The sequence below is a fragment of the Lepisosteus oculatus genome, chromosome 8 (genome assembly GCF_040954835.1).
Source record: "Lepisosteus oculatus isolate fLepOcu1 chromosome 8, fLepOcu1.hap2, whole genome shotgun sequence".
NCBI classification, from domain to species: Eukaryota; Metazoa; Chordata; class Actinopteri; order Semionotiformes; family Lepisosteidae; genus Lepisosteus; species Lepisosteus oculatus.
This window is the reverse complement of record NC_090703.1, coordinates 28,482,971-28,499,148: the sequence shown is the minus strand read 5'-3', so window position 1 is coordinate 28,499,148 and position 16,178 is coordinate 28,482,971. Positions and strand designations below refer to the sequence as shown.

General features: G+C 43.6%; 1 protein-coding gene across 1 annotated transcript in view; it reads left to right on the top strand.

Annotated features, from left to right (window-relative positions):
* ercc6l (excision repair cross-complementation group 6-like) overlaps positions 1-13,822 on the top strand; it is a 41,139-nt gene extending 27,317 nt beyond the window's left edge. Inside the window, exons 4-5 of the mRNA XM_069193422.1 lie at positions 12,168-12,268; positions 12,468-13,822. Coding sequence (XP_069049523.1) covers positions 12,168-12,268; positions 12,468-13,037 — 671 coding nt within the window. The 3' untranslated portion in view covers positions 13,038-13,822. The remainder of the gene's footprint in view (positions 1-12,167; positions 12,269-12,467) is intronic.
* Positions 13,823-16,178: the final 2,356 nt, after the last annotated feature.

Sequence of the window (16,178 nt, the reverse complement as noted above, 5' to 3'; positions counted from 1 at the left end):
AAGCTGCCCAGCTATGTTATTCATGTCTTCTCATACAATTGCAATATTCCACATGCTCAGACATTTGAAATGCAACTATTTTTTGGAGGCTTCAGAAGGGAATCAGTATAGTTATAGTACATTATTATGGGTAAAAATAATTATATACTATTTTTCTTTTTAATTTTACATCATATGAAAGAAGGGAATAATATGACTTTCCTTAAAATACAAGCAATGTATGTAGCACAAAACCAGGATCGATTATTTCCGTATTGTCTCCAAAATGGGTACTGAAATCCCGTTGATTTATTGCTAGTTTATACAAAATGCTTTTTATCAAAATTGCTGACTAGGTGTATTAGATGATCCTTTGACAACACACTACAGACTAATAAACTCTTGATAACAAAAACATTATTAATGGTTTTATTTTTTATTAAGTAGAAATGTTACCATGTGTATTTTTAACACTTTTACACTTTTAACATTTTTAAAAACATTTTTAACACAGAGTGAAGCTTATTAAATTTAGTTTAAGGACTTGACAAATGCATATTTAAAAAGGAGTTGTAGTCTTCTGCATGTATTTTTCATTCCCTGACATTGAGTCCATTTAATATTTTTATGCCTGCTAAATGTTTTCTCATTTGCAAAGGAGAATCCTGTTAACTGCACTGAGAATCTACAAATCTTAAAACCATTTGATATTTAAACACTTTGATAAACTAAAAAAGCATTGTATGTATAGAATATGTACTCAAATATATTATTAGTAGTATAAAGCGACACCTTTCGTCAAACTTTTGACAGGTACCACGCCCCCTTTTCCAGCCAATGGTCGTCCGCGGTGTTTGGTTGTCCCGCCCCCCTGCCATCCAATGGCGTATTGTTATTTCTGCATGTCCCGCCCCCTCAGGAGCCAATGGTGTGGGTCGGAACCACTGCCTCCCCCCGGCCGGTCAGCCTGGCGCCTCAGGGTCCCAAAGCCCCCAGACGGCGCATCCCTTGCTTTAGGTGTGTGCAAGTGTGTATTGGTTTGGAAGGGGACCATGTCTGCCGCAGGCTTGAGTGCGCTCTATTATAACTCCAGGAAATCGGGCAGTTACGGCGGCGCAGGGGGTCTGGTGTGGGCCGCGAGATCCCGGGGTGTGAGTGGCGCCAGCCGCGGCCGGGTGGTCGAGTGGTTGTCCGGCCAGGCTGCTTATACGCTGCACAAGCCGGCGCGCATACGTTTTAAGAGAAACAGGACGCTGGTGTCCGAAATGGACTGGCAGTGCATTTGGAAAGGTCATCGTCAAGCTGCATTTCAGACCTGTGAAAGCGTCAAACATCTAAAAGGATGACGGTCATCAAGAGCTACGGGGATCCTTCTTTGTATACGCACTACTACAAACAACAGGCTGGTTATGGATTACCAGGATTTTCAGGGCTACCGGTTCAATACGGCGCTGGTATCGGGGGTATTTTCAGAGCGCTATTTAGAAAAGCTGTGCCTTTTCTGAAACGCGGGTTTGAAATAGCTATGCCGTACATGGCATCGGCAGCTAAAAACATCGCCAAAGACGTGGTCGGCAACGTTACAAGCGCGGTCATGTCTAAGGTGGCTGCACATCAGCAGGAAGGTTTGGGTCTAGCATACATCTGCAGGGGTGTCAAGAGAAAAAGACAGACGTCATCATCGCACCGTCGGGGGCCGCCGAAACCTGATAAAAGAACGGCTAAGCGCAGACAGGCAACTCATAAAAGCTTCAGGTCGACCAAGAAGAGCGTGACACACCACAATCAACGAGACACGAAACGAGACATATTTTAAACATGGCTTTTGTTCACGGCGGGTCTGCAGAATGCGCCAAGTCGAAGCTGGACATATTTCAATTAGCACCTACCCAAACAAGCGTCGAGAAAAGCTTTTACATAGAAGTTCCACCCCTCACGGCCCTCACGGAAAACGCACCTCTGGAGTTCTACGTCGCAGGCAACGGAGAAGATTATTTCGATTTAAACAACACGCTGCTCTATTTGACCTGTAAAATAACGGAAGCAGACGGTCGGGACATTGATGCGGCAGCCCGTGTGAGCCTGGTGAACTACCCCATCGCAGCCATCTTCAGCCAGGTTGACATCACCGTAGGAGACCGATTGATCAGCCAGAGCAACAACTGCTATCCTTACAGAGCCTTTATAGAGTCGGTCCTGAACTACAGTGAAGAGACGCTGAAGACGCAGTATTCAACAGGGCTCTTTTACAAAGACACTGCCGGGGAACACGGGTCCACAATTTTGGATGGTCCCTATCAGGGGTTCCGAAAAAGAGCATCATACACAGCGCAAAGCCGAAAACTGAAGCCCCTGGGTCACATTCACGCCGACCTGTTTTTTCAGGACAAACTACTACTGAATGGCGTAGACCTGAAAATAAAACTCACGCGAAACAGAGATGCTTTCTGCTTAATGAACAATGCCGGAGAACACAAACTGAGCGTACTCTCTGCATCTTTGTTTGTGAAAAGAGTCAGAGTGTCACCCGGGGTCAGACTGGGACACGCCGAAGCACTCCTGACGGCCAACGCTAAATACCCCATAGACCGCGTACAGATGAAAGTCTTCAGCCTGCCAGCAGGGAGCCGTGTGTGTAACCAAGAAAACCTCTTTCTCGGACAGTTACCCAAAGTGGTCATTTTGGGGTTTGTGGACAACGCGGCATTCAGCGGCAGTTTTACCCAAAACCCCTTCAATTTTAAACACTACAACGTTAACTTTCTGGCTCTCTACGCGGACGGTGAACAAATCCCCACTAAACCGCTTCAACCAGACTTCCAGAATGGACATTGCGTCTGTGAATATTTTAATCTGGTGGAAACAGCCGGGAAGCGTCTGAAAGACAAACCACTTCTGGTGGACCGCGATGAGTACGCACGCGGTTACACATTGCTCGCTTTCAACCTCAGCCCCGACGACGAGTGCACAGGACATTATTCACTTTTCAAAACGGGTAATCTGAGAGCTGAAATACGCTTCGCGACCCCGCTACCCACTACAGTTAACATGGTTGTGTACGCGCTGTTCGACAACGTGATAGAGCTGGATATGAGACGTCAAGTCATTTTCGACTTCAACTAAAAAGCACTGGGAGGCCACACAACCTGTACATAAAGATGAACACCAAACAGCTGGAAGACATTCTAACCCGAGACCGCTACACCCGAGACAGTTTTCTAGGCGTGTTCCCTAGTTATGCCCTACCATACGAGAGACTGGCGCGGTGCCCGTTGTGTTTAATAGTTAATACTCACCCACACGACCGCCCCGGTGAACACTGGCTGGCTATTTACTTACCCGACGACGAGGGCGCAGAATTTTTCGACTCCTACAGATTTCCACCCGAAGCCTTTCTTTCCCAAGAACATTATTGATTTCTTAAACAGAAATGCTAACTCCATATTTTACAACAACAGACAATTGCAAGATTCTTTTGCAGTGACCTGCGGTCTACATTGCGTCTTTTTTCTATACCATTGATGTAAAGGTTTGTCTTTTAGAAACATTTTAAAACTTTATACTACGAATGCAATCCAGAATGACCGCCTGCTGGAAATGTTTCTGAAAAACCGACGTCGTGTGAGACGGAGACCCCTGTACCCTTTCAATGTCATGTATGAGCATGTCATAAATATTAATCGATCGTCTAAAATAAAAATGAAATCGAACCATTTCGACGTCTGTGTGGTTATTATTTAAAAAGAACACAAAACATGAATGAAAATCAACACAATATTTTTATTATACATTCGCTGTTATAGCGCTCAAGCTTTTTTTAATACATGTTACAGACAAACCATTTTTAAACATATTGCGCACGCTTTTTAATATACATTTCAAGTCATTTAACACAAACACACATACCCAGAGAAAAAATGTTACAAAGACAACCATGTGGGTCTAGGTATTAATGATCGTCTCCTTTCAGCGGTTATCTTAGAGACCGGGTCGACCATCGACAACTCTACCGGTTGTTTTAAAGTTTTGACCGACGCTGCACACCCCGGCGGCTAGCAGCGGTTACCAGCGTTGGCTAGCAGGGTGCCCGGCACGTTGATTTCTGCCATAGCCTCCATGAACACATCCCAACCTTTTGGCTTCTTACCGACAGCAACTGCTTGCTGCTGCGTGAGAGCCCTGACAAGATCAATCATGTGAGACCCCTCAACGGGTGCCCCCTTGTACACAAATTCCCCCTTTTCATTCCAGGCTATTAATGGTTCATTGCGGGCCATGGTCTTTAACAATATCTCGGCATTTCTCCGGAACCTCTGAGACACGCTGTCCAAAATATACCCAAAGTCAGCTTCGCTCAATGATGGCGGTTGTGCTAACGTGCGTGATAGTTCGGTGGGTGCATTTTCCGGTAGTACAACAGTTAAAGTCCCCTTTTCGGAAGTCTCCTGGCGTACTTATGTCAAATACCGTTGTAACACCTGGCTGTACAATTTCACTTTTTCATATTCGGTCAGATGCGAGTTCTGCAGAATGTCACGCATTTCATCATCCAGCCGACGGGCGGTTATTTTTCTTACATCGCTTTCGAACCCAGACCGCTCTCGGAGTCGATCGAGCTGTTTCTGAGGTACCAGGTACATTTTTTCAGCGTGCTCCATTATCGACGTTGTAGAAGCCCCGTAATCAATGGTACTGCAATACTCAACAGGGCCCCGATAAAATTACCGGACTGGTTCACCAAGAGTCTCTTTCTTTTAAGAGAAAGACCCTTTCGACTCAAAGTCTTTATAAGCTTACGCTTTCTCTTCAGGGTCCCAAACTGCTTAGCAGATAATGGTATATTCCCTTTCAAGGTATTCAAGGCGATTTCAGCTATGGCCTGTACAAGATCATTTGTAGCCCCGCAGAGAATAGCTTTCCGCTGCTTGGGAAGCGGCTTTTACCAGAAAATTTAAGAGAGTCAGGTTTCTCCGAACGCGTGAAGACATGACGACGCCCCGAACGTGTTTTTTCGACTGAGTCTGTGGTTGTGAGATCACCGACTTTTAGATTTTTTAAATACATAAGCCGTTGGTACATCTGGGGGGAAAAGACCTGTTCGCAAGCGGTAGTCATCTGGAGTGTTGGCATTTAAATCCACCAACAAGTAACCGAAAGGTTTTTTAGTAGTGTCATCGAACGCTTCCAAAAAAAATTTGGTTTTTAAACGGTTTTTAAACAGCACCATGTACTTTGTATTTAACGCGATGGTTCTACTTTTCCGGCCTTGACAAAACACATTTTGGACGATATACATGATGCTGAGGTTTCGGTGGTGTACGTATTTGGTAAAAGCTTTTTCTATCTCATTATTTTCACACGCAGACTCCATCAAATCATCAACTATAATCAAATTTACTCCACCCGGCGGCAGTAGCTGGTCGTCGGAAAACAACGTCGGTAGTCCTTCTATAAACTGAATGTATGGAAATTTCACAAGCAACTCATCGTATAGAGGTTGCCAGCAGCTGTAAAAACCAGACTATGTTTTCGGGTTTACGAGTCATAACGGTATCACCGCTCTCCAAGAGCTGTTTTATAAAATAACTTTTACCGCAATTCGAGGGTCCGGACAAAATGCATGAAAAAGGGTGTTTTAACCTGACATCCATCGTGTTAATATCCGTAGGGCAAAGATGTCAAATTTTCTTGCAGCACCCGCTTGTCCTACACCACCTTCTGGGTTTTCTTTAAGGTCCGGGTCTCAATGCGCCAATCCTTTTTAACACGCACGATCATCGGCTGTTGAATAGAAATGTGTTTAAATTCCCGGCACTCTGCATAAGGGTTAACGCCATAGTCAAAAACCAAGTCCCGCAGACTCTCAAGGTTAACTTTTTCACAATTGTTCACATTGAGCGTAATGCCTTTTACCTTTAAACAGGCTTTCCCTCCAGACAGTTTGTACCCGTACGACTTGGGTCCTGTTGACACAAACTCGGTGATGTGTTGACCAGCATCGATTTCGCTGGTCAGCTCACCCAAGTAGTCGCCCAGTTCCGGATTCCACTCACCCTCCCGGCTCACAAAGATAACGGAATCTGTGTCATGGTAGAGACAACGGCCTTGCAAAGCATTTAGCAGATTGTATAACTCCAAGCGGTCATAGGCGGTTGTAAAGCTAGCGCTGAAAATGTTAGTGTTTGAATGGCCCGTATAGTGGTGTTAAGTGTGTTTCCACGTAACACAGGCTGTGTTTTCATCGATAAACTCGCAGGCTGACACCTCATGATATGGCGTAAATAAGTACCTGAACAATTCATCGGGGTTTCTCACAATGGTGGTCTGTGGTAAATTGTCTCTTTGCCCATACTTGCCCCACAAACTGTTCAAGACAATTTTTGAAAGCTTTCTTTTGGCCGGATTCTTTTTAATGTTGCCGGGGTCCAGCCGGGCACCCTCTTTTTCATAATATTCGCTGATATATCTTTGTTGTTTCGCGACATCTGTACACCACTCTGGAAACCCCGAAGCTTCCTGTTTCCCTTTCAGATGCAGTTTGATGTAGTCGGTTAAAAGATCGTGTAAGGCCTTTTCGAAATGCCAAATTTAGTAAATTTTACAGACTCTATACCCCAGATCTAAGGCCATCTGTAATTCGGGGGTGCACCAGACACCAGTCAAGGCGCGATTTTCATCACCGTGCTCACAGCGGGTGGTCTGTTTTGTTTCAGCACACGTACGACACAGTGTGAAAAACAGTTTTTTGTCAATTTTGGTGGGAAGAACTGGAAAGTACAAACGTCTCGGTGGGTAAACTTTCACCTTCGCTAAACCGAAATACCGTTTTAAATCTCCAAAGTTGTTATATATTATTCGGGGGTGCCCCAGTGGGTATTTTTTAGTTTTGTTCACAAACGGATACAGACTGGTGAAATCATAGTAATGAATTTTTTCACCGGGCTGCGCTGTGTAATGCAAACAAATCGCATTTGTTCTCCCCCCAAAAAGCGACTCGCGAGGTTGCAGAGGCTCTGGTAATTGCGCGGCTGTTAGAAATTTAGCCAAACCCCATTTTTAACAAGCGTGTCTCTGAACTCGTGCTCCCACAAAACAAGCACGTTAAAACCTCTCATTTTGAGAAAATTAATTTTGACCATCGTCTTTCTGTACAACCAACCAAAAGTAGTGTTTGTCAGCGGATTAAAATCATTTTCACAATAACAAACGCTACAACCGTGAAAAAAGCAACCGTTGAACTCAAAGGCTGTCGGCACGCCGTCAATTACAGCATAACCATCCAGAAAATATGGGCCAACCTTGAACTCACCGGCTATGGTTAACGCGTGTTGGATTTTAACGCGCTCTGTGTGTTCGATGTACATAAGCCATTGAATGCTGGGTGTAGAAAATCATTTTTGCTGGCTGTGGTAATTGTCATGGGGTATCAATGCAATCGTCTCTTCCTGTAAAAACATAAGTCTGAACATGGCCATGCAGACACTAGCGATGGTCACAAACTGAAAGGGGTCGATGCAGACAACGCAGGCGGCCCCTGACTCAGTCACGCGTGTCTGTCTGGTCATATTCATGACCTCGTCCCGAAACCTGATACAGCCTTCTCTTAGAATTGCCACATCCAACTGGCAGTAACGTTTCAACTCTCTCTGTAAGTTAAACACACTTCCCCTGCATTCTTCATACCAAACCAAAAACTCGGCTTTCTCGCTCGGCAGCATGTAGTTAACGCCGTAAAGTTCAGGCGGAGGCATCGGTCCGACATAATTTTGGTTTTCTGAAGTGTTCATCAAGTGTGGAAAATTACCCTTACACCCGGGGAACCCCATGGCGGCCGGCAGTTTGCTTAATTTCATAGGCAGAAAGTTTAAAGAATCGATAAATCTGATGTTCAGAGCTTTTACGGTCATACACATTATCTTACCACCCTGATTAATTAGTTCAATGTCCATCTTTTCAGCTAACAACTGTCTGATCACTAGGTAATTGTCATATCCCTTGCCATTGTGCGATATGAACGTATGGTTTTTTAAACGTCTATCGATAAATTTACACACAAAATCCTTTAGACAAGTTTCACCATAAAATTCCCAGCTTCGTTTATTGTCAATATGAAGGGCGTGGACGTAATTTGGTATGTGTGTCCCCGTTTCTTGCATGCATTCAAAGTCGAAAAAAATGTACTTGTTTGAAATTTTGGGGTTGTCAGAGTGTCACCCGACACCAAAGGCGGTATGTACCACAAATGTGTGTCAGGGGTGTCGATCACGTTGTTACAACGCGAGCACAGTTTCTCTTTACATTTGTGACTTGCGAGGTTATAAACCCCACATTTCTCACAAAAGACCCTGCGCTCACACTTACTCACACCCGTCGCCGCATTCCGCAAGTGTCTCGCCAAACACTGAGAGCTACGACAAAAGACCTTACAGGCCGGGCAATTCTGACTTTCAGCATCAATTTCACAACACTGGGGATCTAAACAGGTTTTACAAGCTGTAACACAGGCGTGTGCGTTCTTGTGGCTATACGCCACGTGGCACTTAGTGCAAAAATACGCCGCCCCCACAAAAGCTTTAATATTTAAAACCCCATAAAAATGCTCTTCATGCAGTAGAACAAAAAGTATTTTAGAATTTGGTGGTGTGGGCCCCGTTGTAAAATATTTCCAATCACCCTGGTCGTGGTACAAAATTTTAATGACCACCTTTAAATGTTTTTCAAAAGCGGTAATGTCTGACAAACTAATTTTCCGATTCTCTGGAAAACCCAACTCTTTGTGCATTCGTTTAGCGCCCTGTAACATTTCCCCATCGGTACAACCCTCATTCAACAAACCGTACACACTCCCGGCGAAACACAGATTACCGCCCGTGTAATGTAAGTCGATAAGGTGCGCTTTTTTCTGCGCAATTACCCGGCTGTACAGAACGGATTTAAATCTTCGGCGGGCACCCCCCTGCATATTCCTAACTATCGTCACCACTAAGCAGAGGCTGTCATCGGTGAGAACCTCTGTGTGGCTCTGTAAGAGGTCCGAGATGTGGCTTAAAAAATCGGCAGCATTTAATTCTCCGGGGTGTCTCCTGCGTGAGAACAAGGGTTTGTTAAAACCACCCGCAGTCAAACGCACCTGTACAAAATCATTCGCCCCGATGTTTGGAGAAAGTTCATCCAATATTCTCTGGACGAAATTCTTCATGGTGCTCTGTTGCTCTAAAATTATTATAAGACCTGTTATAACTACGAATACGCTCCAGGAAAACTATGGGGTCTCTATTCGCCCCAGCACCGCCACCAACCTGATTCAGATCGTTCAGTACAACCGGTTCTGGGTTACCGCCATCCTGTTCTGCTTCAACAACCTCAGGCCTTAAGTTATTTTCTACCACTGCATTTTCATTGCGTGGCTTGGGCGACCCTTGGGAAATCTGATGCCTCTCTCTGAATCTTTGACGACGCAACAAACATGCTTTTGCCAGTTTAATTCTTTTATTTATGTACAAAAGCTTGCGGTTGGCAAGCGGTCGGTCTTTTAAGCACTTTTTAGACCGCATGTTTAGTCATTTATCACCGGGGATTTGTACCAATGAAGCATGAAATATCATCATCATGGTCTGAAATTCTGAGTTTAGAGCGGCATCTTCTGTAGAAATTATATCTAAGAGGTTAGCGGTGAGAACCTGGATCTGTTTTGGAAACAAGGTCTGTACACCGGCTAAAACCGCTCTTAGACACTCTAAAGCTCGTTTTTTGGCCACCTCATTAGTGAGCGCCGTTGATAGTGACTGTGTAATACTGCGCACTGAATCTAGCACATCACCTCACCCAACACCAAGTCTTTAGGCGCGTTATTATTTCGCTCCGCAGGCTTGACACGTCTGGCTTTGGTCAGCATCTTAACAGCCGTCTCCGATGCAGTCACCACCTTGGGGTCCGACGTTTCCGCTGCATTTGTTTCGCCGCGCGTCGATACAGCTGCTGTGTGAAAAAATAAGACTTTATTACCACGCCAATGCTCCACATCTCAAAATCTGAAAACTACACTGTGATAAAAATAAAAGACTTTTCAGCACAACAATCAATGAAATCTAAACTGTCAAAGTCAGAAAACTACGATAACTATGATAAAAACGCCACACATGTGGTGCATCCTTACACAAAGGGCTGCGGGTGAATGGAACAAGTTACCCGGACATGTTGTTACACCGGTTTCCTTGACGGCTGTGGTGGCGCTACTGGGTCAAGCGGCGTGCTAACGGCCTGTAGACCCTCGCACAGACCAGTCGCTTTTAACTTTAAAAGCTAGGCAGTTTTAAAATAAGGTTTTTTAACACCCCCAAACAGAAAACTACGTGAAGTAGGATCTTTCAGCGAATTAACATCCTAACAAAAGAAGTAACGTTTACCGTAAGTGGCTCATAACACATCTTGACCACGCTTAAATTATATTAACCTTTGCTTGTTGATTTCAGACGTTTTGAGCTCGTTGCCCCAGTTAACTTATATATAACTTATATATAATACCGACCTCTTCTCTCAGGCGCTCTGATAATATCCCCCGCACCGTCTGGTATGACGTGAACATCTGCCTGTGTCTCCACAAGGTTTTGGGTTGGTAATGCAAACCCCAAACGAGGTTTTTTGAATGTGTAGCGACTTGTCCCTTCGCCCGCGTCTGCGGAATAGACACATACGAGTTTTGGTGTGGCTTATATACCCCTGTGTCTTTAAGACTCACATGGTCATAAAGCGTTATTCAAAACATTGTCGTAATTACTCACCAGTGTTGTGCTGTGCCGTAACTGGTCTTTTTACAGATGTGGTTTTCGGGGCTAATGGAAATGAATGGATACACACAGTCACGACCACATTACGGCACCAATCCCCGGTAATTCCATTATAATCATTCAATATTGCCTAGTATACAAATATCATACAACGTTTTGTAACTATAGCTAACACGAGACATGCACCGTGACGTTGTAATTGTCTCACAATAAGCCAGATATACATACCGCTGAAATTCGTGGAATCCTCGTCTTCGTCTATCGAACAGTGTTAAGTCTGTAAATAGACTATCTTCGGACTGTTGTAATTGATCGGCGTGATCCATTCTGACGAGTTAGGCGATAATGTGAGACTGTAGGAATTGGATTCCAGCCAAAACTTCGCCTGTTAAACTGCTGGTACTTATACTCAATCCGATAAACATTCTCTTCTAAGAAACACACATGGCCCCCCATAAAACCATTAATCTTAGGTATCGTTGAGGGTGCACGTACTGGTCTGTAGAAATTATTTTAAGAAACATTTTAGAAAACGTTTTAGACCGTTATAATGTTAAAATCTATATTATTTTAAGGCATACAATGGTGTCTAAAATTTCATAGCTGTTAAAACGTGGCGAAAATGTGCCGCGGTGTCTTTGTTTGATTCACCAACAGACCGCTAAGAATATTATCAAGCAAAATGTTTTTTATTATGTATCTGTTCTTTATAGGGACGTGTTCACAAACCAAGCTTGACGTTTTGAGGTTTCATTTTTTCGGTTAAGAACATTTTTGCGTGAAATACATGTGGTGCTTGTAAATTAGAAAACTTTACATGAATTTAAAATGTTTGTAAACTTTCCCTGGTGTCAATTTTAGCAGCACCCTCCGAGTCTGCATTCCAGAGCCTTTAACTAAACCCCCCCACACACACACCCCGTCTCCAATAACGTCACAAATTATCTCTACAGGGAAACAATTTTAAAACTTTAAGAACAATCCGTTAAAGTCTGAAGAACAACACCCCACCATTTGTTGTCTGTTAACACCTTAAAGACTTTTATGTCTTTTTTACTGTGTGGAAATTTATCTCAAACTTTTGAAAAAGCTGTCGCGAATGTGTTATTAAAAATAAACTGTGTCTTATTACGTTATTTTAAAAACTTTAAGACCAACCCCACGTGTTTAAAATTTCTTTTCTGGGCAAACACATCATTTGTGTTTGCGTTGTGTGTTAATACTTTTAAAGTTTAAAACTTATAAACTGATAAGCGAATATAGATATACTTATAAACTGATAAGCGAATACTTTTCGCTCTCGATAAATCAGGGTGTCATCACAACCAATTGAAAAATGTCTTGTGTTATGTAGGCGTGTTACACCATTGGAGCATATTCTTAAACGCTCTGACCTGACAGGGCCGCAGTGCGTGCTTGGAGCTGTCAGACACCGCGGAGCTGCTGAGATGGCTTCTTTGTGTGGAGAAACAACGGGGTCCGCTACTCCACAAAGTGAAGAGGTAGGCGGCTAAAATATTTTATGTGAGTTCAGCTGGGGTACCAGATGTTGAAGAACAGCCGGGTGCTAGCAATGATACCATGCTACAAATGGTAAATATTAACGAAAAACCTTAGCTCAAAAGTGCGTTAAATGCTCGATATTTTAGGTGCAAAGCATGTCTATTTTGTTAAGCCTTCCTTTTCTTTTTCCTTTAATAGAATAAAGAGGATGTGGACGGGTCAATCTTCAGCCTACCGACACAAGTGAATGTCTCGTGTCTATGCTTGTTTGTTCGCCCAAATGTTAATAAAGCTGATGCCCCTGTCCCTAATGAGCCCGATGTTATGCCCCAGATTGTGAAAGCAGTAGTTTATTGCATCTTCAAACACTGTTTAAAGGGGATCCTGGTTGATGACTGCCCGGCCTGTTTGATTGAGCACCCCGGGCAGCGGGGTCACACATGCCTGTCTGGCGGCTACGCAGATGGGTGTGAAGACGTGACGTTTGCCGCTTTAGAAATTTATAAGTCTCTCAGTTTAGCCCAAATTTTATCGGCTGTTCTGTACACCGCCCGGTGTCTGGGTTCGTACACCATTACAAATGACACTGAGCGGTGCATAAAACAGTTGCTAAAAAATATAATTGAGGACCGCTCCCCATACGAGCATGTACACGCCACCCTTGAACAGCTGGATGAAAAATTAGTAGACGTGACTTTTGATGAGTTGCAAAAGAAACACTATTCTTATTTTTACAGACGCAAAAAAAAAGATCTATGTAAAATGTGAATACAGATTTCACTCTGTTTTACAGACCCGGGTGTGCCATCGACCGAAGAATGAAGAATTTCGAATGTATACGTCTGAATTCTTACTAAGAGTGCTTTACACACTTCTCTCTACAAAGCTTGATATGCAAAACAAAGAGTCGAATGCTAATGTCCTTAAATTTGTTAAGGAGATAGATGTGTATGACGAGAATTGAGTGAAATTATTACAGATCTGATGTTTTCAGATCAGAAAAGGAAGCCTGGGGGGTTCTACAGTGTGTATTCCAAAATACAGAGTGTTTTGCACAGAACCTGTGGTAACACCATCCCGCTGATTACGCAGGCAAACTTTTTTGCCCTGCTAGATCGGATCGCCCAGTGTGGTTTGCATGGCTTTAGACACGGGGAGCGGAAGGGGGTTACGAATGCTTTTTCAGATGCTGCAAAGTTTCTCAGCAATGTGGGGGTGGTGGTTACGCGTACCGAACTAATTTTCCGCACCAACATTTAATTGTCGAATGCAAACAGGAGCCGGTAACGCATGTGTGCTGCGTTGTTTCACTGTTTGAAAACCCCCTGTTGAAATAAAGCGGTTCATATTTCACATACTTGCAAACTGGAGTCTGTAACTTGTGTAAAAAGTGCTGCTGCGTTGTTTCAGTGTTTGAAAACCCCCCCTGTTGAAATAAAGCGGATCACATTTCACATACTTGCAAACTGGAGTCTGTAACTTGTGTAAAAAGTGCTGCTGTGCTGTTTCTGTGTTTGAAAACCCCCTGTTGAAATAAAGCGGTTCACATTTCACCTGGTGTTTGTCCTGCGAATTCTTTCCGTGAGACTTTACGCAGTCAGTGTGTGTGTGTGTGCTTGCACCCCTGCTGTTTTGGAGACTCGGCTTGTGCAGCATATAAGCAGCCTGGCCGGACAACCACTCGACCACCCGGCCGCAACTGGCGCCGCTCACACCCCGGGATCTCGCGGCCCGCACCAGAACCCCTGCGCCGCCGTAACGGCCCGATTTCCTAGGGTTATAATAGAGCGCACTCAACCCCGCGGCAGACATGGTCCCCTTCCAAACCAATACACACTTGCACACACCTAAAGCGAGGGATGCGCCGTCTGGGGGCTTTGGGACCCTGAGGCGCCAGGCCGACCGGCCGGGGGGAGGCAGTGGTTCCGACCCACACCATTGGTTCCTGAGGGGGCGGGACATGCACAAATAACAACACGTCATTGGATGGCAGGGGGGGCGGGACAACCAAACACCGCGGACGACCATTGGCTGGAAAAGGGGGCGTGGTACCTGTCAAAAGTTTGACGAAAGGTGTCGCTTTATACTACTATTATTTAATTCAATTAGTTCTTTGCATTTTCTAACAAAACATCTTAAAAGGATGAGGTACACCAAATGAGTCATGTTCTCCCTACACCAGAAATAAAGATATTAGTTTCATTCATAAATTCACTTCTTGGGGTAGATTAATATGAATATGAATGAATCAAATTGTTAAATCTGATTGCCACCAATTGCTTAGATGCTTCATAGCTAAAAATATTTGTTGAACCGCTAAGAGGCAAGTTCCATTAATCAGAATAAATAAATTGGCTCTAAGATGATTTATTCTGATCTAGATTAATGATATATTTTTAGCATTAGGCATTATTTTGTATTATGCATGTAATGACAAAAAATATTGCCTAAACTACAGTAGGCTTTCTAAAATAGTATTTAAATAGAGCAAGCTAATGGGATTTTGGCATTTTAAAATGTGGCTTCTCAAAGTGTTTTACAGAAAAAAAAACAACATAAAAATAAAAAAGCACCATTTCAGTGAGAGGGGTGAGCCTGTTTAGTCGAGCAAAGCAGATGTGAATTAATTTTTCGAGCCTTGATACAATTCACAACAGTCTTACAGATTTTAAATCGTCAGGCATTTTCTTGATGGCAAAGATCTCGCGGTGGATGTTGCAATGAAACCATTAATTTCTGGAGCAACCTCTCTAATTCGTGCAACTACACCGCTGTGTCGGCTTGTCATTGCTCTAGCACGGGTCTGTACAAACGCCGACACATTTTATCCAGTCAATGCCATTCTCTTCGATAAATTCATTCAGAAGCTGAAATACGTGCTCTCCTGTAGTTCCTGTTGGTAGCGGCTTACAGAACAGAAAGTCCTCATGGGACATACCCTCAAACTCGTATCTAACGTAAACGAGCAAATTGGCCAAATCGACTACAGGCTCATCTAATTGCAGTGAAAAACATCTGCTCATCTAACCGCGCACTGTCAGTGTACTTTTAATATAATATTTCATTTCAATAATTCTATGAATGACTGTGTCTTTCGGGGGGGGGGGGGGGGGGGCAGGTCGAGCTGTTCAGCAGCTTTTTCTCCACACATAATAGTGTGGGGTTTACCTGCTTTAGCCATCCGCAAGCACGCATTTTTCCACGTTTCCGTTTTTATTTCAGTGTTTATTTATTTCATGCACATGGGAGAGAAACACAGAGACGTTCTGTGTATTTTTCTCAAATTAACTTAGAACAGTTCTTAAATATTTTTCTGTTTTTTTTCACGCTTTCCTGTGCTCACAAGATTACCAGCGTTCGTAGCACGCATTTCTATGCATTCCTGTGTTTACAACGTTGGCATTGTTCCAAAATCACGCACATTCTCATTTCTCCCTATGTGCTGGAGATACAGTAGCTTTTTTAAATACAATTGGTCACTTGCGTCCGTAGCACGCATTCCTATAGAGTGGTATAGAATTACAGAGTATCTCTTGTGTCTACTGAAGTACTAGCGCGCACTGTATCGTAGTACGTAGGCTGCATATTCGACACGTATAAAAATACAAAATATGAAAACCCGTCTCGATTTTTTCAGCGCACACAACACAGTTCCAGGGTCATTTGGCGTACCACCTGGCGGCAGGCCATGTACCACTTCCGGTACGCCTACCACAGTTTGAGAACCACTGCTATAGTGCCACTACTTTGAAGCTCATGAGCTCTGTGTTGATTCTGTACTGGGACATCTGTCTGAAATTTTCAGTTTTCCTTATGTTTGCATGGGTTTTCTCTGGGTGCTCTTGTTAAGTTCCACTTCCTATTGAAGACAACAAAGTCTTCACTCGGGTTATGAGATTGTCAAGCACA